Source organism: Hippopotamus amphibius, chromosome 17, assembly GCF_030028045.1.
Source record: "Hippopotamus amphibius kiboko isolate mHipAmp2 chromosome 17, mHipAmp2.hap2, whole genome shotgun sequence".
NCBI lineage: Eukaryota > Metazoa > Chordata > Mammalia > Artiodactyla > Hippopotamidae > Hippopotamus > Hippopotamus amphibius.
The window spans coordinates 50566609-50591279 of record NC_080202.1 but is presented as its reverse complement, the minus strand read 5'-3'; the positions used below and the strand labels follow the sequence as shown (position 1 = coordinate 50591279).

General features: G+C 53.2%; 1 protein-coding gene across 1 annotated transcript; it reads right to left on the bottom strand.

Moving 5' to 3' along the window:
- Positions 1 to 2153: 2153 nt before the first annotated feature.
- On the bottom strand, positions 2154 to 21548 carry WNT9B (Wnt family member 9B). The gene is made up of 4 exons (XM_057716817.1): positions 21425 to 21548; positions 5237 to 5493; positions 3456 to 3721; positions 2154 to 2627 (listed from the first exon to the last, which is right to left on the bottom strand). Exons 1-4 carry the CDS (start codon positions 21502 to 21504, stop codon positions 2154 to 2156), a joined length of 1077 nt encoding a protein of 358 aa, XP_057572800.1. The 5' UTR covers positions 21505 to 21548.
- Between the last annotated feature and the right edge of the window lie 3123 nt (positions 21549 to 24671).

Genomic DNA, 24671 nt, shown 5'->3' with positions numbered 1-24671 from the left:
GGGGTGAGGTGGACCTTTGGGGGCAATTGGAAGAGAAAGGGGTAGGAACAGGGAAGGAGAAGAGGGGAGAGGTATGGACAGGGAAGACCACACAAGCCAAGGGGCTCTCAAAGCCTGACCCATGCCCTTGGCCTGGTCAGTGTTAGTGGCCAGCCATGGCCTCAGTCCCTCAGAGTCTACGCTTTATCTTCCTGCCACCCCAGCACTGCCGGCCATGGACTTGGAATGCAGACGGCATGTCGGTGGGTCAGGCCCCCTCTTCCTGCTGCCTTATGCCTAGGGCTGAGCCAGGGAGGAGGCAGAGTTGGGATCTCAGAGGAGGAGGATGGAGCGGGCTGGCAGAGAGAAAGTCTCCTTGCAATGGGGGAGTGGAAGAAACTAGGGAAACAGCCCTCTATCCTTTTTCTCTTCCCACCAAGATGTGGGCCAGCTGCTTGGGTCGGCAGAGTCACTCTGGGGAGGGGTCTCAGGTCAGTTTGGCTTCTCATCAGAGCTTCTGCAGCCAAAGATCCTTTCAGCCTCCCTCAGGAGGCTGCCCGATCCACCCAAGACAAGGCAGCTTCTCCTCACCCTTGCAGAGCACAGGGAGCCCCGGGGGCTTCTTCCTGGGGCTTGCACAGATGGTTTCTCAGCATTCAGCTGATTCTGAAGTTTCCTGTCTCAGCAAAGGGTCAGCAACTCTGGGTTCAGGGAGAAAGGAAGCTGACAGAGGGCGCGGCAGGGCCAGCAAAGCAGCCAAGGGCGTCCCAAAGGAGGTCACTTCCTCCCAGCTGGCATCGGGCCCTGCTCTGGGAAAGCACACAGCTTCCAGCAAAGTGACCCCTGCGAGGGCTTGATCCTGAACCAGAGAGGTATGTGCCGCTGAATGAGAGCCCTCAGCCTGGCAGGTCCAAGGGGTGCGCATGCATGTGGTGGGGGGGGAGTTGCCTGTGTGCACCCGTGGATAGGTACCAGCTTCTCTCTCCTCCCTCCCAGGGCCTCAGTAGGCAGCACTGGAAATGTCCACAGGATCAGAGGGAATTAGCAGTCACTTCTCTTCCTCAGGTAAGAGCCAAAGTGGGGGGCCATTAGTAAATAAAGGGGGCCCCCAAGGAGCCCAGCTTAGCAAAGACTTTCCCACGCCTATAACTCCAGCCCAGGCAAAAACCTTAATTAGGTGAGTAGCCGTAAGAGTACAAATGTAACCGAATCAGAACTCATTAACCAACTCTCCTGTATCACGAGTGCCAGCTGTGCTGGGGCATCACAGCACAGGTGGACCCCGGCCACAGGGAGTAGACCAAAGTGGGCTCAAGGGGGAGCTGAGAAACTGAGTGGTCACCGTCTCCCTGGGCGACCTCGGTGTGCTATCTGAGCCCCACCCTGGGGACTGGCTTTTCCTACTGGTCTTGCGTCCACTGGTGTTTTTACTGAGGAGGGCTGGGTGAGTGGATAACTCAGCTCTTGGGATAAGAATAAGGGCTCTGTGCAGGCATGTTCTAAAAACCAAATTGAGGGCACAAGGATACAGGGCATGTATCTGACTTAAGCTTTCCTTTCTCCAGACCAACAGCTGCTACCACCTGGCCTCTCTTTCCATCTATAGCACAGCAGAGCCATGGGTGGGGGGAGGATGAAGGTGCATGGCTCCCCGAGTTCACTGTGACCTGAGCAGGGCTCAAGGGCTGGACTGACCCATCCCAGCCAGACTCCAGCCTTTGCTTCCAGCTGACCCTGCTTCCCCGGGCCTTCTTGGTCCAGAAGCTCACCTCCCAGCATCTTGCTGGCTTTAGGCCACTAATCCCAGGAATCAAGATGGCGGGATGTACCCCCTCTCCTCTCTGAACGTTCAGTCCTGCCCTCCTCTTGGTCTCCCCTATTTCCCTCCACATCCTTTCCACTCTGCCCTCCTGCTCCACGTCCTCAACAAGGCTGGGGGCCCTCGGGTTCAGGGCTGGGGCCCCCACTTCTCGCGGCTGAGCGTTGAGGGAGGGGAAGGCTGCTGGGACCCAGTGGGGAGAGGAGCACGTGCGCCCTGGCACACACACATGGGTGAGCGCACACACGCTGCGTGCACCTGCCCGGGGCGGGGGCTGGACAGCTGGGTGGCCTCAAGGCGGCCCGGTGCCGTGGGAGGTCCTGGCAGCGCCCGGCTGGCACGCTGGGCAGCGGGCCTAGTGCTTACAGGTGTACACGAGCTCCTCCTGCACGCACTGCTGGCACTCCACATAGCAGCACCACTGCACCTGGCAGTGGCAGGAGAAGGCCACCAGGCGGCTCTGGGTGTCATAGCCCCGCCCGCAGCACAGGCTGCTGCAGCTGGCCTCCCGGGAGCACAGCCTGCCCGCCGTGCCGGGCGAGTACTTGCTGGGCCGGCAGAAACTGGGTGAGTCCTCCATGTAGACCAGGTCCCCAGGCCTCGGGGCCGGGCCCTTGGTGGGGCTGCCGGGCCTGGCAGGTGCCCACAGCTCCAGGTGGCCCAAGGCCTCGTTGGTGGCACTGGACACCTTGACGGCTGAGTCGTAGCGCAGCTTCAACACCTGGCCCGTGTCTCGGAAAGGGGAGAGCTGCTTCCAGCAGGTGCGCACGGCACAGGAGCCCGACACGCCGTGGCACTTACATGTGGTCCTGAGGCCACTCTTCACGGCCTGCGAGGAGAAGCCGAAGGGAGGCACAGTTAGAGACCTGGGCCCGCAGCGCAGACGCTGGTCGGGGAGCGGCAGGAAGATGGAAAGAGACAGGGGAAGGTCCCCATGAGGGGAGCAGATAAGACTCAAGCTGGCCCGTGTGACACCTTAGCGCAAACTAGCCCTAGGCGCCTGAGAGCAGTGTGGGCGGGATCTCAACCCCAGCTCCTCCTCTCGCCCAAAGCTCTTGTGCAGTAGACAGTTTGCACAACTGAACACAGCAGCCCTGGCTTACACCAACTCACTGATGAGGACACACAACACAGAACTCCATTTCTTAAAGAAATGGAGTTCTAGCCTCTCCCAGCTTTCTCGTCCCAATAGGCCTAGGGAGTTTTTACCCTCAGCCCTCCCACTGCTGTGTGACCTCAGCCAAGTCCCTTCTCCTCTCTGGGCCTCCTCTGTCTTCCCTTCTAGAAAATGGAGGAGGGCAAGGGGTTGTACCAGATCAGTTTTCAAACTACATTGTCTTCTAGGACCTCCAGGAAGGCCGGTGCTTGGAATAGAGACCCTTCTCCAAACACGTTCCTGCCTCACCATCCTGAGCCAGGCTCCCACCTGCTGCTCAGCTGCCAACGATGCCCGAATCCTTCCCTGCTTCCTGGTACCTGGTAATGGTCCAGAGTGGATGCCCAGAGTGTAATATCAGTTGAAAGGATGAGGTTGATCCTGGGCCGGCTCGGTGTGTGTGCGCCCAGGGGCAGGGCGGGTACTGGCCTCCTAGATACCTCACTCCCCAGCCCTGTACCCTGGCTGGGAAGGGCTTGGGTCACCCCAGAACATGCTCACCTTGATGCCCACGTGGGTGTTGTGGGCGTCTACCCGCGCCCGCAGGTCTTTGCTTCCTCTCTTGGGCCCCAGGAAGTTGTTCAGGAACTTGGTGCTGTACTTGAGGTTGTCACCGCACACGCCCCACTGCCAGGCCTGCCGGCTCTCCAGGCCCGGAGAGTCATCACAGGTGCAACGCTCCATGCGCCCGGCGCTGCAGGCCCGGGCCAGAGTGTGCGTGAGGGCGGCCGAGGACACCGCGTACAGGAAGGCTGTCTCCTTGAAACCTGGGCCGGGCCCCGGGGGGATCGGGAGGGAGGAGGAAAGTGGGTTCAGGGGCTGTCCACTGCCCTCTGAGGATAGAGGGGGTGATGGGGCCACCGTGGGGAGCAGGACAAGGGGGCGCGTGAACCTGAGGATACCGTTTGGGGCAGCCTCCCTGCTACCTGCCCCTTACACTCAGGCTGCGAGGTGCTGCCTAAATGGAACTTCCAATTCCCTAGGGAGTGTGTGCCCGGGTTCTGAGGGCGGCAGGGCAGGGGCTGTGCCCTCTGCTAAACAGGTGAGAGCACCGGTGCAGAGAAAAGTGACTTAGGCACCCGGAAAGCAGTGAGGCTGGGTTAAGCCATTGACCTTGACTCCAAGCCGATGTGTGAGCACATTGGACCAACCTGTTTCTGAGCCCCTGATCCTCTGAAAGATGCCCTGTGGGCTTCCTGTGCTTCCTGGTGCCTCTCAAATATCACGCTCTGCTACCTACTGGGGAGCAGACCCAGTGGTACAGTGACCTCGGGCCTCCCGCCTGACTGGTCCCAGACCCACCATCCACGCACTTCCAGGATAATCACAGCACGTGCACTGTGGGGTGCAGCCCAGACCTGGCCTCCCCGGTGAGCTTGCTGCCTTCTGCCTGCTCACCTGGGGTGCTGGGGACACCGAGTGGGGGGGCAGCAGCTCTCCCCCAGAGCCTCCCAGCCACAGGGAGCCGTGGCCTAAAAGAGGGCTGGCTGCTCCGATCCGTCATCCCTGCCTTTTGTAAAAGCCGCTTGCTGCTTGGTGATAGAGTCACAGGACGACCTTTCTCCCCCTTGGGCTGAATGCTTTCTGAGGGCGGATGGGGTCTTGTTGGGCTTTGGATCTGCAGCATCCAGCACAGTGCCTGGCTCACCAACAGCCTCACCGGGTGCTTAGTGAAGGGATGGCCGAGCGGAGACGTGGAGGGAAGCAGCGAGGGAGGGAAGGAGGGAGGGTGGGAGTGGAAGGGAAGGAGGGAATGATGGACTGGTACACGTGATGAACAAAGAAACAGGTGAGTGAATGAACAAACGAGGTCTGTTGTTGGCCTGTCTCGTGTCACTTGGCCGGCTCTTAACTGCCATCCATCCTTATCGGCTCTCATACCTTTGTGAGTGTGTGTGTATGTGACTGTGTGTGTGTGTGTGTGTGTAGGAGGCTGAGGGAAGGGACTGGGGGACCACTCATCTCATCTGTGGGCTCTTCCAGGAATGAGTTGTGCTCCTCCCTTCCTCTCGTGTGTCCTCCTTGCTCCCCTGCTCCCCACAAACAGGGAAAATCTGGGCCTTGTTAACTCCCAGGACCCTTCTCACTCAGGACTGTGCTAGGCTCATAAGGGCAGTGTGGCCTGGGCACAGGGGCCTGAGCAGTGGGAGAGGCAGCCTCCTCCTCCCCAACCCTCCAGCTCCCCGCCCTCCTCCTCCTCCGTCCTCCTCCTCCTCCTCAGTCCTCCTCCTCCCAGCCGTCCTCCTCCCAGCCGTCCTCCTCCCCCCAGCCCTCCTCACTACCTCTCTTGAGCAGCCCTGTCCTCCCCTCCAGGCTGCAGTTCCAGCGCTCATGCCGGAACTGAAACTGGCACTCAAGCAGGCTGAGGTGTGCGGCGTCCTGCAGGGTCTCGGCCAGGCCTGGCTCCCTCCGGCAGAGCTGCTTCTGCCGACGGGACAGCTTCAGGAGGTCGCACTGCTTCAGGTGGGCCCCACTCTGCGCCGGGGAGGTGGCGGGGCCCAGCCCCGGGAAGGGTGTCAGGACCTCCCGCCCAGTCAGGCTAGAGGGGGCAAGAGAGAAGGGAGACCAGTGACTCTTGGGGGTCGTGATGGGGAAGGATGACAGATGACAGTCCCTAAGGATGTGGGGCAGGTGAGGAGAAAAGCCTTCCTGGGGGCTGCATTATTTGCCCTCCTGGGATGGGAGGCTGGCCCCCTGGGGTCATACCCCCATTTTACAGAGTAGGAAAGCAAGGTGCTTATAACAAGGGCTGATGCAAGATCACAAACCCACATTTCCCAGAAGCCAAAGTCTCTGCTCTTCTTATCCACCTTATTTCCCAAACTTATATAATTGGGAAAATCATCTGGGGTGCTTATTAAAAATACATATGCCCTGGATCTATACTTAGCAATTCTGCTTCTCCTGATCTGGAATAGGACCTGGGAATCTGTATATTTTCCACATTCCCTGGGCAGCTTTGAGAATCAGCGCAGTATGGGAAATATTGCGTGTAGCTTTGGCTGCTGCCCGGAGGGGAAAGCCATGTTCCTAAGAAGGGGCAGGAAGAGAGATGTAGACATTGAGAAGACGTCCAGCCAATTTCCCTCGTATCCCTCTCTCCCTTCCGTTAGGTTGCTGCCCAAGTAACGCCATGCCAGCCTAACTTGTTTCCATAATCCCCAGATAGGTCTTTAACCATCTGGCTACTCCATGCCTGTTACAAAGAGATACTTAGGGACTACCTGAATGGATGAAAGGTGGAAGGATGGAGAGATGAAGGAAGGGAGGAAGGATGGGTGGATGGACTGACAGGTGGATGAAGATGAAGGAGCTGCATTTCCATCAGGCCTCAGCTCCAGACTCCTTGTTCCATTGTATCTGAAATCCATGGAGTCAGGCTTTCACGTTCCAGTGGCCTGTCACTTCCTAGCTGTGTAACCTAGAAGCATTAATTTTCTCCTCTGGAAAATGGAAAGAGTGATCCTCTCTACCTCCTGGGGCTGCTGGGAGGATTATATGAAAAGTTATTAACCACAGGGCATGGGACATGCTGCTTCACTTTCCTGCTAGCTGGAGTTTCTCAAAACTCTTTCCTCTTGCAAGATGCTTTACTCTCTAACCTGGGCAGAGTCCTCTCTGTCCAGATAAGGAAACAAATGTTTTACAAAGAAGCAGTGACTAACTTGAGTCTTACAGCAGACCAGCAGCATGGTGGGGACTACATTGATTTTTTTTTTTTTTTTTTGGCTGTACCCTGCAGCATCTTAGTTCCCAACCAGGGATCGAACCCGTGTCCCTGAAGAGGAAGCTCAGAGTCTTAACCACTGGACTGCCAGGGAAGTCCCAAGGTGGGGACGACAAATAGAGCTCACCTTCCCTCCCCCCAGAAACGATCCATGAGCTGTTTCTGCCAGTTCAAAATATCTGCTGTTCTGTACCTTGGTGGCCTTCAGTGTGGGTGGAATATACATCATCCTGGCACCCAGGCTGGAGGAAGCAGCCCCTTTCTGGAATTTGCCAGCCTTCTGGCCACGGTAAAAGATCAAAGGTGGCACCAGGTGATGGCTCTTAGAGCTCCTGCTTGGATGTGGCCCTTGTCCCTCGTGCTTAAGTGCCACCACCCAAGGCAAGCCCTGTGGCCAAGCCCTGAGTGCTCAGAGAGGCCCACATCCCACAGAGCCAAAGGCACAGCTCTCCTGTTTGGAGCCACCTGCCCCAGCCAGGACGTCTGGCTGGGTGCCACACCCTCCCTGTCTGCCCCGGGGAGGGTGCGGGTCCTGGCCAGGCCCAGGTGCCCCAGAAAGCGCCTGCAGATTCCACATCCATCAGGTGCAGCCAACCCCGTGTGGAGAAAATCTCCGAACCCCCCCGAGCAGAGACAGATGCTATCAGGCTCCCCCTGGCCCAGCCTGGCCCTGGGCTCCCCTCTCAGACAGGGTGAGGGCAGGGACCCGTTAATCATTAATCTGGGGGCAAATGGGTAAATTTCCAGTCCACCAGGTCTGCACCCAAACCCCTCCCTGGGGTCTGGCAGGAAACCCTTAGCGCTTGACCCTCGGCAGGTCCAGAGCAGAACCTGATGTCAACTCCAGCCCAGGAGGCCCCACCCTGACTGGCCTCCAGTGCGGAGGGCAGCTTGGGGGCTACAGGAGCCAGGGGTGCCGCAGCCATCTAGCCGCTCAGATGTCTCCCTCCTCACCCCAGGGGCTGGTGTGAGGGGCAACTTCTGTCCATGCAATTCTCATGTTTCAGAAATTGGGACCTCCCTTGTAGAAGTAATTGACAGATGAGAGAACCAGCAGGGAATGATGAAAATTTTGGCCAACAAGGCTGCACCCCCTTCAAGGCCTGTCTCAAATGCCATTGTAAGAACAAAAGCTATTATTTTTATATCATTACAGCTATATGATATGTTATATAATATGTAATTTATATTCTATTATATAATATTATCTACAATGTTTTTTGGGGGGTTTTGGGTTTTTTTTTTTTTTTTTTTGGCTGTGCCACTTGGCTTGTGGGATCTTAGTCCCCCGACCAGGGATTGAACCTGGACCCAGCAGTGAAAGTGCTTATTCCTAACCACTGAACCACCAGAAAATTCCCTTACCTACCACGTTTTGAGTGCTTATTACTAAGCCCCTTAAATTACTCTTTCAGACACCTGTTGGGTTGGTTGCCTACCTGTTCCTTCTATCTATATGGTTACCCCATTGGCCATTTGATACCATATGATCTTGTCACTCTGGCCTGTTGATTGGACCACCGAAGGATCACATGACCCAAATTGGGCCAATAGGTACTTTCTCTGGGAATTTGGAATTTGACTTAAGAACGCATACAGTTGTTTTCTTTCTTTGGGCTTGTAACTCAGGAGATAAAAAGAGAAAGCTGGTCCAAAGAGAGAGAAAAAGAGTGAACCAAACACAAAGAGAGAAGCAGAAGTGAGAATGGGAAGGAGAATTTGGGTGGCTTTTCAGCCCCCGGCCCCAGAGCCTTCCTGTGGTCATCAGGTCGAGACCCTCCCACCTGTAGAACTGGGTCAAGGCTGGGAGTCAGTTTGTCTAATCAAGGGTGCCGTGCCTGATCACCACCTTCTGACAGCTGTGGAGAACCAGCACACTCTAGGCTGCATCTGTGAGCCAGGCTCGGCAAACACCGTTTCCCCCGTCAACAGGCCCCCTTCTTTTTGAATTTCATGGAATAGACCCTGTGATTGACGGCCCCAGGAGTCCAGTATAAAGTCGGTTAATTTTATTAGCAGTAATGACACTTAGTAGCGATTAATGGTCAGGAAAGGCAGCCAACCGCACAGGAACTTCAGGCCACGCTGGGCCCTGGTCTGCCCCTGCCCAGGGCTCCTCTCAAAAAAGGTCCCTTCACACTGCCTCAAGGGCCCCCACAGGGCCCAGGAAGACAACTGAGAGACATACCAGAACCCAGTTTCCCTTTCAGTTTTCTATGTTGCAGTGTATGATCCTTTTTCCTTTGAAGAAATACTGCCATGATATCAAACTTAGAAAATACCTCAACTGATTTCCTTAAACAGTGCTAGTAAATGCTCTGACACACACCCTACAGATGCCATGGCATCTGCTAGAGACGGTTTCTTCTTGGATCTCAGAAGAATTCTAGGTGTTGCAGGTTCCAATCTGTTCCAGGGTCCGTGGGCATCATCGGTTCCCCTTGAAGAAACCCTTCTCTCTGGCACCCCAGGCCTGAGAACCCCACCCACCAGGCCCTTCGGCAAAAATCTCCATTACCCACGTGTTGGCTGAGCATCTTGAGGGTAAGATGTGCAACCAGAGAAGATCGAGTGAGCTTCGTGAGTCTAATGAATGCAGACAAAATCTGGGGCTTTAATGAAGATACTGCCCCACGGTCAGGTCAGATGCTGTCAGCCAAGCAAGTGACCAGTGTTCTGAACTGAAGAGCAGAGGATGGATAATCTGTGAACTTGCTAATTGCACTTCTGGGCTGAGGGATAAGAGCACCTTCAGGCCCCTGCCTGACTCAAGTGCCCCTGAGTCACCTGGGACCAAACCACCCCCCCACTATCAGTTGCAACTGCTTGGGCCCAGCTGGTCGCCCCCATTCCTGTTTCCTGTCGGACTCTCCCAGGCTGACTCCCAGCCTCTCATCCCATTAGGGAAGCAACAACCCCACATGACCAGCTCCATTCTCCTCCCTTCTTTGCCCCCAGCCTCTGCCCCTCTACCCTTTGCATGCTAAGCCCATGGCCCTTGGTGGTCAGGTTGATAAGACTGGAAGCCCCCACTGCCACACAATGAGATGTCTTTGGCTTTAACCCCAGAGCCTCCCCAGCCACTTCCCAGGCCACCTTTTTTCCCTCCAAAGGGGGAAAAGTCAAGGGTGACCCTCAGGACTTCATCTCACAACCCACCCCCCCAGGCCCCCTCTATCCATGCCTGGTCTTTCCCACCCCTGTCTTCTTTCACCCTGCCCAAGGCTCACCCTACCTACAGTTTTGGTTAAAGTTGCCCCATTTGGGATGACTTTGAGGGAAGCAAAAGTAGGTTCTCCCAGGTTTGGGGAAGCCTCCCAGGAGATTGCTTTGGTCTATCGTCAACAGGACTCCAGGGACCACAAACCGCCTGAGCAGAACTAGAGTTCACCCTGGAATGACCACCTGCCACCTACTAGAGTGTGAGGACTCAAGGACCTCAGGTCCCCAAGACTGTTCTGGCCTGGGTAGTCTGGTCCCACGTCTGCCCTCACTCACTGGTGACCCTGGGAAGGTCCACGCACCCCCTAAGCACATTCTATCTAACAAACACACCTTGACTCATAGGAGAGCATGACTGGAGCCAGACTGACTCCGTTCAAATCCCATCTCCACCCCTTACTAGCTGTGCTACCTTGGGCAAGGCACGTCACCTCTCTGTGCCTCATCTGTGAAATGCAGAAAATCACAGGACCTATTTCACTTGGTTATTGTGAGGATTAACTGAGTTAACAACTGTAGAGCTCTTAGAACAGTGTCAGGCACACAGTAAGCTCCAGGTAAGTGTCATTCTTAAGCATCTACCACATGCCAGGTGCTGTGCTGGGTGCTGGGACACACGCTCATAACCTCAAGGAGCGCACAGTCTGGAGGGAACTTGGCTGGATTCAGGAGCACTGCAGACTCTCCCCAGGCCCCAAGGGGCAGGGAACGAAAGGCTATGCACCAGCCCAGCTCCTAGAAGAACAATCAGGAGCTGCTCAGGGACCCGGATCAGATCTGCTAACAAACACCATGTGAGTAAGAACCTGACCTCAGCCAGTCCCCTCCTGCCTGCAGTGGGAGGCCCGGGGTGGAGAGGGGGCAGAAGGAAGCTCTTGGGAGCTCTCTTGGGAAGGCCTGGCAGGTGTAGAGCACTTCCCATCACCTGAGGGTACCCCAGCTCTGTTCTTCCCCCACCCCCAGCCTTGTTTCTGCTCGAAAGGGTCTGATGGTTCCAGAGGAGGCCGCTTCCAGGATGTGGGTGGGTGAGCAGGTGGGTGGCACAGGACAGAACTGGCGGTTCCCAGGGCACCAGGTAATGCCAGCCTGTCTGGACCCTTAGCTGGAGGGACCAGGAGCTGTGCCTGGCACCAGGGCCAGTGCCAACTGCAGGCAGCTACCTGGGAACCAGGAAAACCTTACCCTGGAGCACTGGCCTTGGCCCCGCAAAACCCTATTAGATGCTCTGATAACAGGCTTCCGCTGTAGGGCCATTTGCATGGTAAGTGTGCCTTTTGTGCTTTCATCTCAAATATCTTAGCCCACCTCTCCAGCCTTCACTAAATCCCCCTACACACACACACACACACACACACACACACACACACTCTCTCTCTCTCTCTCTCTCACATTGACACATATACTCACACTCCCCACCCCCACCCGCCCTCTCAGCTCTCCACCTCTTCCCAGCAGGGGAGAGTTAGTGAGGCCAGTGCCTGGCCCAGGAAGAGAGGACACGTGGCTCCGGGCAGTCCTTTTTCAGAGGGGGGGCCCCCTCCGCATCCCTGGCCCTCCTCCCCTCCTCTCGTCATCTGATGGGCCCTGGGGTTTCGCTGCTGAGAAGCACATCCCTCCCTCCATCCTTCAGACTCCTCTCTCCCTGACAAGACCCGCTGTCACCTCGTATTTCCTCCAACAAGATGTCCTTAGTGAGAAGCCTTAATGGCAAGTTTGGCAGGTACCGTTTCCCACCTTTACTCCAAGTCCTCCTCCCTCCTCCTTTCACTCACTCATTTATTTAAATATCAATACTGAGCATCAGCTTCAGGCCAAAGAAGACCAAGACAAACCAGACTGTTCACTACATCCCTGTTTGGGTCCCAGCCTTCCTTTCCTCCCCAGCTCTTAGCCTCAAAACCCACCTCGAAGACTGAATCAGCACACGTCCCCCCCACCCCCGGACCAGCTCGCCCCAGAGCCTCGTCCCCCACCCCACGCCTGGCTCAGAGAGGAAAGAGCCTGGCCCAGCTGTGGGCTTTGTCTCTCCAAGAACAGCTCCACTTCCTGTTTTGCAGCCGCCTGACTGGGCTGCCTGCTGAGGACGGCACCATGGAGAGTGTGCGCTCACGAGCTAAGTGGGCAGTGAGCAACCCACCCAACCAGCTCGCTTTGCATCTCAACAATCTTGGGTATTTAGAGCGTAGCTGGTGAAACATCTGTGGAGGAAATGCTTCCCCCTTCCTCCTCCTGTCTCCCTCCCACTCCACTCAGGCTCGGGCTGACGCTGAGGAGGGGAAGACTTTGTCCCTGGCATGTATGGATCAGGTGTCTAAAACTCAGTTTCTTTTCAGTCAAGAGTCAGAAATAAAGCTTAAAGATGTGGCCTGCCGATTCATACTAAAGTGTGAGAGTCTGATATAATAATGCCAGTGCCTGAGAACATACTTTGCTAGCAGAGGAAGCTCAAAGGAGAGAGTCTGGGATCATGAAGAGAAGAGAGAAAGGGGAAGCCTGGGGAGAGGAAGAGAAGAGGAAGAGAAAAGAGGGGCTGGAAGTCTTAAGATAAGCGTCCCCAAACTCTTGGGTTCACAGGCCCAGCCCTGACCCAGCAGAGGACTAGTTCAGGGGGCATGTGGTGGGGACAACAGGGAAAGGCAAGTAGTCGCTGAGGCTGCATCATCTTCGGGCAAGCAACACCCCCACTCAGTTCTGCCCCAACCATGGAATCCTGGCTCAGGGGCTGGGTCACTTTGGCCAAGTTTTTTTAACCATGGTAATTTGACCAACTAACCAGCTTGGCAGGCTCTTGAGCTGTCAGTCTCATCCCTGTGGACAGGCAGGCTCGGGCTGGGCTGTGGGCCCCGGAAGGGCCTTGCCCCTGGTCAATGCCTTGTGTGTGATCACCCTGTGATGTGGACAATTCCATTGTTTGCAGCTGCTCTGGGAGGAAATATCCCATGCTGCAGATTCCATTTGTCCTCTTGCAGGTCCCAGGGATGGCCCACATCCCTCCTTCCCCCTCCCCTCAGCTCTAAGGATAGCAGCAACCTCCAGCCTGGCAAGGAGCCATTCCCTGAATATGCCTGGTGAGGGCCCCACGTGGTCAGGACAGCCCCAGAGGATAGATGGAGTTGTAAGGGGCTTCCTTCGGAATCTTCAGGGCAGGACCAGAACAACGTCCCACGTCGGACTGTCCTGGAGGCAGAGCCAACCAGGGTTGTAGCAAAGGGCCCCTCCGCTCATGCCAGGTCAGCTCTTCCTTGTCTTCCTGCCTTGGCTAACTCAGTTCAACCTCCGTGCCTCTCTTAGTGCTGTAACCGCTACCTGGGTTGCCTTTCCCAGGCTAAAAGCCCTCATGGATCCCCGCACTCTTATAACTACAGACTTTTTCAACACTTGACTCAAAATGCAGGGAATGGGAAAGGTGATCCTGAGACCTTATGCAGCTCTAGTGGCCTAAGATGTTTGTCTGACTCTTCCAGGAAGTCCTCCTTACTTGCCAGCCCCATCCCACTCTAAGCATCCAACTTCTTTGTCTTCTCCCAGTTTTTCGGATGCGGTACCATTAGTTCTGCACGGTTCACTTTTTTCGTTCCTCCTCAGGGCTGTATAGACCATCTCTTCAAGTAGCCTGTAAACCCCTTGGCAGAGGTCCTGGTTTCTCAACCTCTGAGGCACCCCCATCCCCAGCCCAGACACCAGCTGACTCCACACATCCCTCAGATATTAACGCCAGGCAGAGTATAGCTCTCCCCCAGTCTCCTCCACCCCTTGGGCCCAAACCACTGGACCCTCTGCTGTCTCTCTCCCAGGCTGCAAGGGGTCACTTAATGTCCCCCACCCCCACCACCAAATCTTCCCAAGCTCAAGCCCAGCAGGCTCTGGAAGGGCGTGGCTCTAGAGGGACGTGGCTCTGGGGAACGTCCCTGTGGCCACGCCCTCCCAGGCCCTCAGACTGGGATCCGGAGCAAGCCCTCCCCGGTGCCAGAACTCAGGGCAGTCTGCCCTCAGTCAGTCAGACCCTGACTCCTCCGACCAGCTCAGCCTTTATGGGGACAGGGAGAGCCAGGCTGTTTCCCTCTCAACCTGTTTCTGGGGACAGGCTGTGCTTAGGCAGCCAGAGCCTCCCTTTGATACACAGTGAGAACTTGGCCCAGGTCTTTCTTTAAAACTCAAGGTGCACAGCCTCTTGTGTTGACACGTGCTGAAAGTTTACTGCAGGTTCACAAAATTTTATCCACGACTCTGGACTCTAGAAAGCTCAGACAACTACAATTTTGGGGTACAGTTGTGGTGAACTCGTATGGCAGCAAGACTTGACCTGAACCGAAGTGAGAATATTGATGGTCTATATTTAGCCCAACACGGAAATGTTCTTCTGCAAAAATAATGGTGTCCGATTACTGGGTGCTGTCCTATACCTTGCTAGGGATGTTATGTTATACATGGTATACATATTATATTATCTTTCTAACGTTTGAAAACTCTTGAAATCTGAAACATATCTGGCCTCAAAGGGATTGTCACTATGGGGAAAGCAGACCTTGTCTGCTTTTGCCCTAAAACTAGTCTTTTTGGAATTTCCAAGACTGAACATGGTGATTCAATTTTCTCTTGGCTCTTTGAGACTCTTTGGTCTCTCCAGCAAGAGGGTCTGGGCTTGAGGTGTCTGCCCCACCCCCAGTCATCTCCGCTGCCCCCAGGATTCCCACGGAAGGTCAGGTGTGGCTGGTTTCCGGAGTCTGATGGGGGCAAGCGCCTCCTCTCGGCTCTGCTTCCCATTCCTATCCTGACAGAGGCCAGGTCACGGCCAAGCAGCATGTGCCCGAGAGGCCCATACAGAAAGAGCAAACACGATGGGGCAGAGAGGGAGGTTCTGGGGGCCAGGAAGGGTCAGCAAAAGGGAGAGGGGGCTGCCCGCCCCGACACTCACTGTGGACCAGGAGACAACGCTAGGGACTGTGGGGGACATGGACCAACAACGGGGCCCCAAGACTTCCGTTTAACGGGTGCAGTGCAAGAATCTGAGACAGGAGAACATAAAAAATTAGGTAACAAACCAAGAGTTGAAGACACGCAGGGCGAGAGATACCTACGACATATGCCAAGTGAAAGGTGTAGGCTACAGGATGGAGGGCTCAGAGGTCAGAGCTGCCCAGGGGAAGGCAGGCCTCAGCTGGGAGTCAACAGGTGGCAGGAGGAAGGGATGAAGAGGTTGACTCCAGATTCTGACAGACTAGAATTCAAATCTAGGTGCTGGCAACCACTGGCTCTGTGACTTTGGGCAAGGCACTTGGCCTCTCTGAGCTTTCCCCCCCACTCACCTGTAAATGAGGATAATTCCACCAGCACCTACCTCCTGGGATGTCACAATGGTTAAATGAGATTATACACATAAAGGGCTGAGCATAGGAAGCATTCAGATTATACAGTGACTGGGATAAAGATGGAAGAGAGGAAGGAACAGATGTCAAAAAGATAGTCCTTAACTTGGGATACTCTAAACAGGCCGCTAGATTTCTTGGACTCCATATATGTGGATAGCACTATGTATATGTGGATAATACGTAAAACCCTCACAACAACCCTATGAGGTAAGGATTAGCCCATTTTATAGATGGGAAAACTGAGGTCAGAGCAGTTAACTGACTTGCTCTGGGTCACAGTTAGTAAGTGGTTGGCTGGAGGATTTGAACTCGATCTGTGTGGCTCCAAGTCCAGTTCTCCTTATACTATGGGCCTTAGGCTGCCTCCCATTCTGCTCAGGCTGATTCCAGGGTGAGGAGTCCCCCCACCCCCAACTTCTCTTTTCTCTCTCCTCTGTTTTCCCCCTCAGCCTCAGAAACTCCACCACCATCCCCTGAGGAGGCTGGTTTGATCCCGACTCTAGAGCCCAACTCCTCAGGGGTTACAGCTGAGCCAGAGACAAGCTAGCCTAAATTCCTTCCCCTGATACAATGATTCTTATCAGGGATGTTTGGCTTGCAATCTACCACCCCAAAGCAGTGAAATTTCTTTTATCCTTTCCTCCCTCCAATCCTGTTTTTCTCAGGACCCAGTCAATTCCTAAAACTGTTTTTAAAAAACATCCATGGACTTCCCTGGTAGTCCAGAGGTTGAGACTTTGCCTTCCAGTGCAGGGGGTGCGGGTTCGATCCCTGGTCGGGGAGCTAAGATCCCACCTGCCTTGCGGCCAAAACAGACAAACAAAACAAACAAACAAAAAACCCCAATACATAAAACACTTAGGAGTAATTTTTTAAATGTTTGTAAGACCTGTATACTGAAAATTACAAAACACTGCTGAAAGAAATGTTAAAAGTTCCCAAAGGGGAGATATAGCCGGTTTATAAACCTGTAGACTCAATATCGTTAGAATGCCAATCGTCTATAAACTGATTTCTAGATGCATTGCAATCCCAATCAAAATCCCAGCAGTCCTTCCTGCAGATATTGACAAGTTTATACTAAAATTTATGTGGAAATAGGAAGGATCTAGAGTAGCCAAAACAATTTTGAAAAAGGACAGAACTTATAGTACTTGGTTTCAAGACTTACCACACGGCTACAGTAATTAAGACTGTGGTATTGGCCTAAAGATAAGCTAATGGAATAGAATAGAGAGTCCAGAAATAAGCCTTCATATATTGGGTCAATTAATTTGCAACAAAGATGACAGTGAAGGAAGGGTCATTTTTGTGACAAATTGTGCTGGAACAAGTGGATATCTACATGGGAAACAATAAACTTCAACCCTTACCTCACACTATCCACACAAATTAACCCCAAAAGAATCATAGACCTAAGTGTAAAAGCTAAAACTATGAAGTTTCTAAAAGAAAACACAGGAGGAAACCTTTGCAACATCTAATAGGCAGAGATTTCTTGGATGAAACACACAAAAAGCACAAACCACACAAGAAGAAGTTCAAAAGTTGCACTTCATCACAATTAAAAACTTCTGTTCTTCGTAAGACAACAATAAGAAAATGAAAAGGCAAGCTACAGACAGGGAAAAAACATTGCCAATACTTTCTGACAAAGGACTTATATCCAAAACATGTAAAGAACTCTTACAACTCAATAATAAGAAGACAAATAACCCAATGCAAAAGACATTCAAATGACCATATGATCCAAAAATCCGGTCCTAGATGTGTATCCAAGAGAAATTAAAAATATATGTCCACAAAAAGGATGTTCATGAATGTTCATAGCAGCCTTATTAGGAACAGCCCCAAACTGGAAACAACCCAAATGGCCATCAACTGGTGAATGAATAAACAAACTGTGGTACATCCACACAATGGAATACTACTCAGCAAGAAAAAAGGAACGTGCTACTGATATATGCAACAACATGGATGAATCTCAAAAACAATATTTTGGGCAAAAGAATTCACATGCAAAAGGCTATATACCATATGATTCCATTTATATGAAATTCTACAATGGGCAAAACTAATCTGAAGTGACAGAAAGCAGGGAAGTGGTGATGGGGAGCTGGTGACTGCAGAAGAGCACAAGGGATCCTTTGGGATGATGGCACTGTCCCCTACAGTAATTGTGGTGGTGGTTACATGGGGTATACATTTGTTAAAACCCAAACCATGCACTTAGAATGCATGCCTTTTATTATATGTAATGTTGATTTGGAAAAAAAAATTAAGGTTGTGTTTTGCTTCTTCACAATGATGACACTTCCACAACCCAAGAAGATGGTTAGAACTCCAGCAACCACCAAACGTGAGCCTGCACTGAGCACTTAATATGTGCCAGGCACCCTTTCAGGCCCTTTCATGCATTGTCTCAATTGTCTCATACCAGCCTTTAGGATGGGTATTATCTTCACCCAAAGCTCAGAAAGATTGACATGTGCCTGAAGTCACACAGCTAGCAAGAGGTAAAACCAGGATTCAAACTAAGGGCTAGATGACTCAAAAACTTGTGCTTTCATAAACTGATTTGTACCATCCCTAGATAGGAAGGAAACCCAAACAATGCAGAGGTCACACATTTAAAAAATACCACCAAAGTCAACTACGATTTTAAAAGTTGCATCCACAGGAACTATTTCTAGATACAGAATTCAGTGGGATGACAAAGACTGCATTGGATGACAAACCTAACATATACCCAGCTCATCACATAATACAGTGAGTGTTCATTTATAAAACACCACAGAAGTTAATATTTGCAGAATTCCCAAGCCATCTGAGTCAAAACATGAGTTCTTGAGTAATCCTAGACTTCTAAGCCAGGACAAGCTGATTAGGGAAACTTGGGCCCTCCAGGTGCTAAATACCTCAGAAGCAAGTGATTTGACTGTGGACAACACTGAGAGTGGTCCAGAGCCAGGACAAACCTGGTCCACTTCACATCCCCCTGTCATTATGCCATCCTCTGGGAGCCCACCTGATACCCGAGCAGGGCTCAGTGCATCCTGTCTCATTGCTGAAGACAGAGAAGAATGTTGTGGCCCCATCCGTCCACTACAGCCAAGAGAGTCTAACAGAGTTAACCAAGTAGGAAGCAACCCTCTACCCCCTCACCCTCTGCAGCTCCTTTGCACCTGCAGCTCTCCTGGATGACTACACAGTATTAACGCTAGTGGCTAATACTCTCTGTAGAACAAAGAGCCCAGATTGGCAGTGGGACCTGGTTTCTATCCTGCCTCTCCCACTAGCTTGCTGTGTGACATAGGGTGAGTCACTAAAATTTTCTGACCCTCAGTTTCCTTTTGGGAACTGTTTATACCCATCCTGTATATCTCAAGAATGGGACTGAGGATCAGATGACAGAGGGGCTGAACAAGAAAATTATTTGTAAACCACAGTACTAGTTATGTTATTAACAGCATCACCAGTATTAGGGGCTAGGCTCATGTAAAAGCACCAGAAGCAGTTGCTGGCTCACTGATATGGGGATGATGGTCCTTTCATCTAAAAAATGGGAGTAATACATGACCTGCTTGAAGCAAGGAGTTAGACCAGAGAAACTTTGGGGGTCACTTCCAACTCTTCCAAGTCTGATTCTACGATTTCAACAACCCCAAGAAGATTGGCCTCACCTGCTCCCCTGATATTTGAATTTTCTTTTATCAGAATGCCGAAACACTTGATCTTAGAATCAGAAATGAGACTTCAAATGCAAATGACTTAGAGAAGGGAGAAGCACATTGGCTTGCATTTTCACTACAGTGTGAATGACTGATATAGAGTCTTTCTAGAGAGCAAATTTGGATAGGAAAATGGAAAACCTGGCCTGCCTGAGTCACAACAGGGCTTCCTCGGTGATAATTCAGGCTGAATTCTGTCTGTTCTCTGAGACCAAACGCATAACAGCACGAAGCCCCAGTTTTAGCTTATTCTCTGAGCATTTGTCCTCCTCCCCAGACTGGGGTGGTGGTGGCTTGAGTGTATCTTGCCAGCTCTGTCCAGGAGGAGGTTTTCACTCCTTGAAAGAGGTGGCTCATACTCACGTGATCCTTCTCAGCCCCAACCCATGCCTGATCCACCATCTCCCTTTTCATTTCCAAGACTGCCCCCTTGCTCACAGCCCTCAAATTCTAACCCTGTGCACTGCCGCAAACTCCTTTCCCTTCCAACCACACCAGCCTGGTGGTCCCAGCTTCCTGGAGACCCTCTCCTCCCATCCTCCCATCTTGGGGAGGATGGGCCCCATCCTCAACCCCCAAACCCAAGCAAACAAAAGGATTGTGAAAATGAGCTGAATCCAAGAGGATGCAGGCACCATTTGTCTACCCACCCCTCATCCCTGCACTCTCCATGCCAGCTTAGAAACCCCTGTCAGGGCTGGAATGTCAAGACACTGTACCTGGTCTCCTTAATAATCAGTAACATTAGTTGAGCATTTACTGTGTGCCAGACCCTGTTCTAAGTGCTTTACATGTACTAACTCACATGATCCTCATATGAAATAAGCACTATTACCCTCATTTTACAGATAAGAAACTGAGATACAGAGAGGTTAAGTGACTTGGCCAAGAGCACACAGCTAGCAAGTGTATGGATTGGGGATTGAGCCCAGACTGTGTGTCCTAACCATTTTATCCTGTCTGCTGAGACAGCAGCAGTGCCTTTTCAAGGCTGAAATCATTGGGAAACAAACATGAATGCACAGTGCTCTTGAAGTGGATAGAGAGGCTCAGTCACATCGAGTTCAGCCCCTTCTTGGTACAAAAGGGGATACTGAGGCCAGAGACTAAGTGGTCTTCCCAGGTCACCAGCAAGCTGAGCCCAGAGCTAGGGTCTGGGCTGACACCACCCCCACCCACCTCTTATATATTTCAGGAGAGGCCATTGCCCACAACCAAGGCATGTTTTAACCAGGGGTCATGACCTGGAAATTAGCCCACAGCCCTTATTCCAGTCTGTGTGGGACCTCTCAGACCCTCTCAGACCCTTCTTTGCCCCTCCCTGCCAGGTCCTTAAGCGCCGTCTCTGGTGGGTCACTTGATTGGTGGTTTATGTTTTTTGGGTTTTGTTTGTTTGTTTGTTTTTGCCTTTGCTGGGGTCAGACCATAAACCTCACCTTAATTTGGGGTGAGGATCACAAAAGGTGGCATGATTTAAAGTAAAAGACTGTATATATTTAGAACAGGCTTTGGGTAGAGGTCAGGAAAGTCCCTTCACACTCAGGACCCCATTTCCCACCCCAAGTCCCTGCAATTCCGGGTCAGAAAAGGAGAGAGAACTGCCCTGTAACTTGCTCTCCAAACACTGCCCGCTCCCAACCATTCTCTCCCCAGATGTCACCCCCAACCAACTCTGATCCTTCTTTTCCAATCATGTACACCGCCTCCCCTCTTACTCTCTTCTTCGTCCTCCTGAGAATTCACCCGACCCCAGGTCTGAGATTTGGTTGGGTTTCCCCCAGGGACGGTTCCCTCCCGCTCTCCAGCTGACACTCCCCACGGTCCGCAGGTTCCTGCATCCCTCTTGGATCGGCGCGATCCCCTCCGCCGGCCTCCGTACAACCCACCCCACCCATCCAGGCAGCCCTCCGGGTCTCCGCTCATCCGGGCAAAGGCAGAGGGTGGGGAGGGAGCCCCAGGCAAGGACTGGCGGCTGGACAGAGCCCAGGATGGGGGCGGACAGGGCACCAAGTGAGGATCAGAGAGGGCATCCGAGCGCGGGAGGGACTCCTTGCAGGGTCAGGGCGCGCCAGGGCGGACGGGTGCAAGGTTCGAGACGCCTGCAGAGTCGGCGAGCTTGGGCCGGGGTCCGAGACCCGGTGGAGTGGGAGGGATGAGGTCTCGGACAGGGCAGGATAAGAAGAGCCGCAGTGAAGGGGACCAGAGCTCCGACGCTACAAGGTGCGGTACAAGCCTGAGTCGGGGAAGCCAGAGAAGGAACTCTGGGCGCGAACTCCGACAGCGAGATGGGGCTGGGTACCACCGGGGCTAAGGTCTGAGTTCGAGATCCCTCCAGGGCTGGGGCCCGCGGGAGGGAAAAGTTGGCGGTGCTGCAGCGGGAGGAGGGGGAGGCAGGCGGGCCGCGGCGCGGCGGGCACTGACCCGAAGTAGGCGGCGGCGGCGGCGGCGGGCAGCGCCAGCAGGCAGAGCGCGGCCAGGGCCAGCGCGGGCGGCGGGCGCATGATGCCGGCGGCGCGGCGCCCTGTCGCATCTCCTCGCGCCGCTCTGCGCTCGCAGCGCCGCCACCAGCCACCCGCGGGGCTTTAAACCCGGGAGGGGCGGAGCGGGGTGGGGGGTGGGGCGGGAGCGGCGCTGCAGGCTCACCCCTCCCGGGCGGCGAGCCCCCCGCCTCATTGGCCCCGCGGGCTTTCCCCGCCCCGTCGCGGGTGGGGCCATCGCACCGGGACCGCCCCTTCCCCGCCCCCAGCTCCTCCTCCCACCCGCCCCAGGTGAGCGCTCACCTGACGCAGGGCGGGCCGGGAACGCGGCGGCTAAACGTGAAGGCCCCCGGGCCTGGAGAGGCGAGGATGCGGGTACGAGTCGGAGACCCGGGAGTTTTTGCCTGTCCGGGAGGGGTGGAGGGGCCCGCAGGATACCTTCCCCCAGGGAACAAGGGGGCGTAGACAGAGGGGGGCGCCTGAAGTCTGAGGAGAAGTCCTGTCTCGTCCGCTCTCCAGCCGGGCGAGTGCGGGTCCCTCTGCCCAGGCTCCGCGACTCTGAAGGCAGGGCCGGCTGTGGACGCAGAAATGCACGTCTAACGCCAAAGAGAGGCTGGGGGCGCGGGGCGGGGGCGGTAGTCCCTTGGTCAGAGCATAGTGGGGGGAAGGGAGCCCAGTTTCTAAACAGGACACTGTCTGTTCAGGGAGGAGGTCTCAGTGAGCATTTACTGATATTCATGGAATAAAAATCCAGATTCTCTGCTCAGCGGGGCAGGCAGAGCCAGCGTAGGTGTGGGGAGGAATCTGCTTTCCAAAGTGCGTAATGTCAGAATTTCTGTCAGACAGGATGGAAATGTCCAGTGTTGGGCTACAAAGCTCTGTTTAACCCCATTCCTGCAGCGAAGGTACAGTGAATCAAGGCAGTGAGTGGCACCCATCTAGGAAGGAGACATACAGCAAATCACCCAAGCAAGATTTAATATGTTTTTGAGAGTCTTGAACATTGGGTTAAATCAAGCAAATCAAAATATAACTTGCACTGAATGTCAAGATCTGCATGTAAAGTTTCCAAAAAATCAACCATGCGTGCAGAACATCAGGTGACAGCGACCTTGGCTTTGTGGACACAAAGGCGCTGGGAGACTGGTGGGAGGATGGGAGCTGCAGTGTTAATAAAGGAAGCCCCTGGCCATAGTGAGCCTCTCTGAGCTCAGTTTCCCTGTCCAATGAGGAGAGTGATTAGCTAATCAATGATCTTTAACAACTCTGCCAGCGCTATCACATCTCATGGTTCTGTTTATTGAGGCACACGGTCCAGTGTGGTGGGCAGAGACCTGAAGCCAAATCATGTAAATTATGAACCTCAGATATGAAATGGGGGTGATGACAAATATCTGACAGGATTTTTGTGCAAATAAGAGTAATGCCGTGGGAATTCCCTGGAGGTCCAGTGGTTAGGATTCCCCACTTTCACTGCTGAGGGCACGGGTTCAATCTCTGGTCAGGAACTACGATCCTGCAAGCAGCGCAGAACGGCCAAAAAATAAAATAAAAAGAGCAATGCCAAATGCCTAGCAGGCAGGTGCTGGCACTCAGTACCAGGGGTTGTTAGAACTGCAGGCAGGACCAGTAGTGCACCACTTTGTGGGGTGGGTGGGAGTTTGCAGATTCCCATGCTGCAAATATTGCCACCGTGGCTAATTTCAAGCTACCAATGTGGCATCATCCTTGATGTAAGGAGTTAGGAAGAGATTTGCACCGGTGGCTCTGCAAGCCAGTCTGAACCGGCTCCAGCCCACCACTGGCAAGACCTTGAACCAGACTCAATGAGCCTCAGAGGAGGGGAAGCCAAGCTGGGCCAGTGGGAGTCAGAGAGGAGGAAGAGCCCCCAGCACCAGGCTCCAGCCACCCCAACGGGCACCTGAGTTCGGATGGGTGAAGAGGGAGCTGCCCCAGCTGCCCCTCCTGCCCTCGTGCCCATGAGCGGGTGCTATACATGTAAGCACACACAAGCACACACGTGCCTGGACAGGGCGGGGGAGGGGAGACACATTCTCCTAAAGGGAAACATATCCCCGTTTCATAAAAGTTACATGTTGGCATCTGGTAGTTAAGGCTGTGATGCAGGGAAATTGGAGAAAACACCAAAGATTCACCAGGGAAATCAGTGGTTGAACAGTGAGATACACATGGAAATATCCAGAAAGAGGGTTTTTTTTTTAAATTTATTTTATTGAAGTATAGTTGATTTACAATGTTGTGTTAATTTCTGCTGTACAGCAAAGTGATTCAGTTGTACATATATATATACACATACATTCTTTTTCATATTCTTTTCCATTATGATTTATCACAGGATATTGAATATCCTGTGCTATCCAGTAGGACCTTGTTGTTTATCCTTTCTGTATGTACCAGTTTGCATCTGCTCATCCCAAACTCAGAAGGAAGTTCTTGAGCCTCTACCAGCCAATAGCGTGCACCCCACTCTTGGGTTAGTATGTCTCACTGAAGCCTCAGGTTTCCTGTGAGGTTAGGGTGATCATTACACCCATTGCACAGATGAGTTAACTGAGGCTCAGGAAGCTTAAGTAGCTGGTACACGTGACCCAACTGTAAGTAGTGAAAGCAGGAGTTAAGCCCAGCCCAGTGGGTCTGTCACACTGGTTGTGGCTCACGACTGGTCACGGCTGGCTAAGAGCTGCCCAGGCGTACCCCGACTCACAGTGGCCTTTACATAATTCATCTTTACAGAGCTTCATGTACCTCCTAAGTGCTGATCATTAAGGGGCTCCCATCTGGAGGAGGAGGCGGTGGTGAAAAGAGATCCTCTCCAGAGTTGTGATATTGGGACACCAAGGAAGGACAGGAGGGTCGGCCCTTGGGACTTACAGAGTGGGCCATAATGATTTGTTCCTCATACCTCCCCCCTCTGCCCTGTGAGCTCCTCAACAGGGGGCCTGAGTTTTACTTCTTACTGTATCTCCAGGGCCTGGCACAGGGCCCAGCACATAGTACGTACTCAGGTAATATATGTTGTTGCCAGCTTGTAACTTAGGTCTATGGCCTTTTTATGGGGCTGCAGAGATACTATCATTCTGACACAATGCATGTTCACAGAAGCAGCCCCTCCCATGCCCAGACACATGCTCCATCACACACACACACACACACACACACACACACATACA

Coding starts and splice junctions, on each gene's coding strand:
- WNT9B (XM_057716817.1), bottom strand. CDS start 21,504: ATGCGCCCGCCGCCCGCGCTGGCCCTGGCCGCGCTCTGCCTGCTGGCG. Junction 5,494..21,424: donor GCCGCCGCCGCCTACTTCGG/GTCAGTGCCCGC, acceptor TGCCCCCTCTAG/CCTGACTGGGCGGGAGGTCC. Junction 3,722..5,236: donor GACAGGGCTGCTCAAGAGAG/GTAGTGAGGAGG, acceptor GGCCCGGCCCAG/GTTTCAAGGAGACAGCCTTC.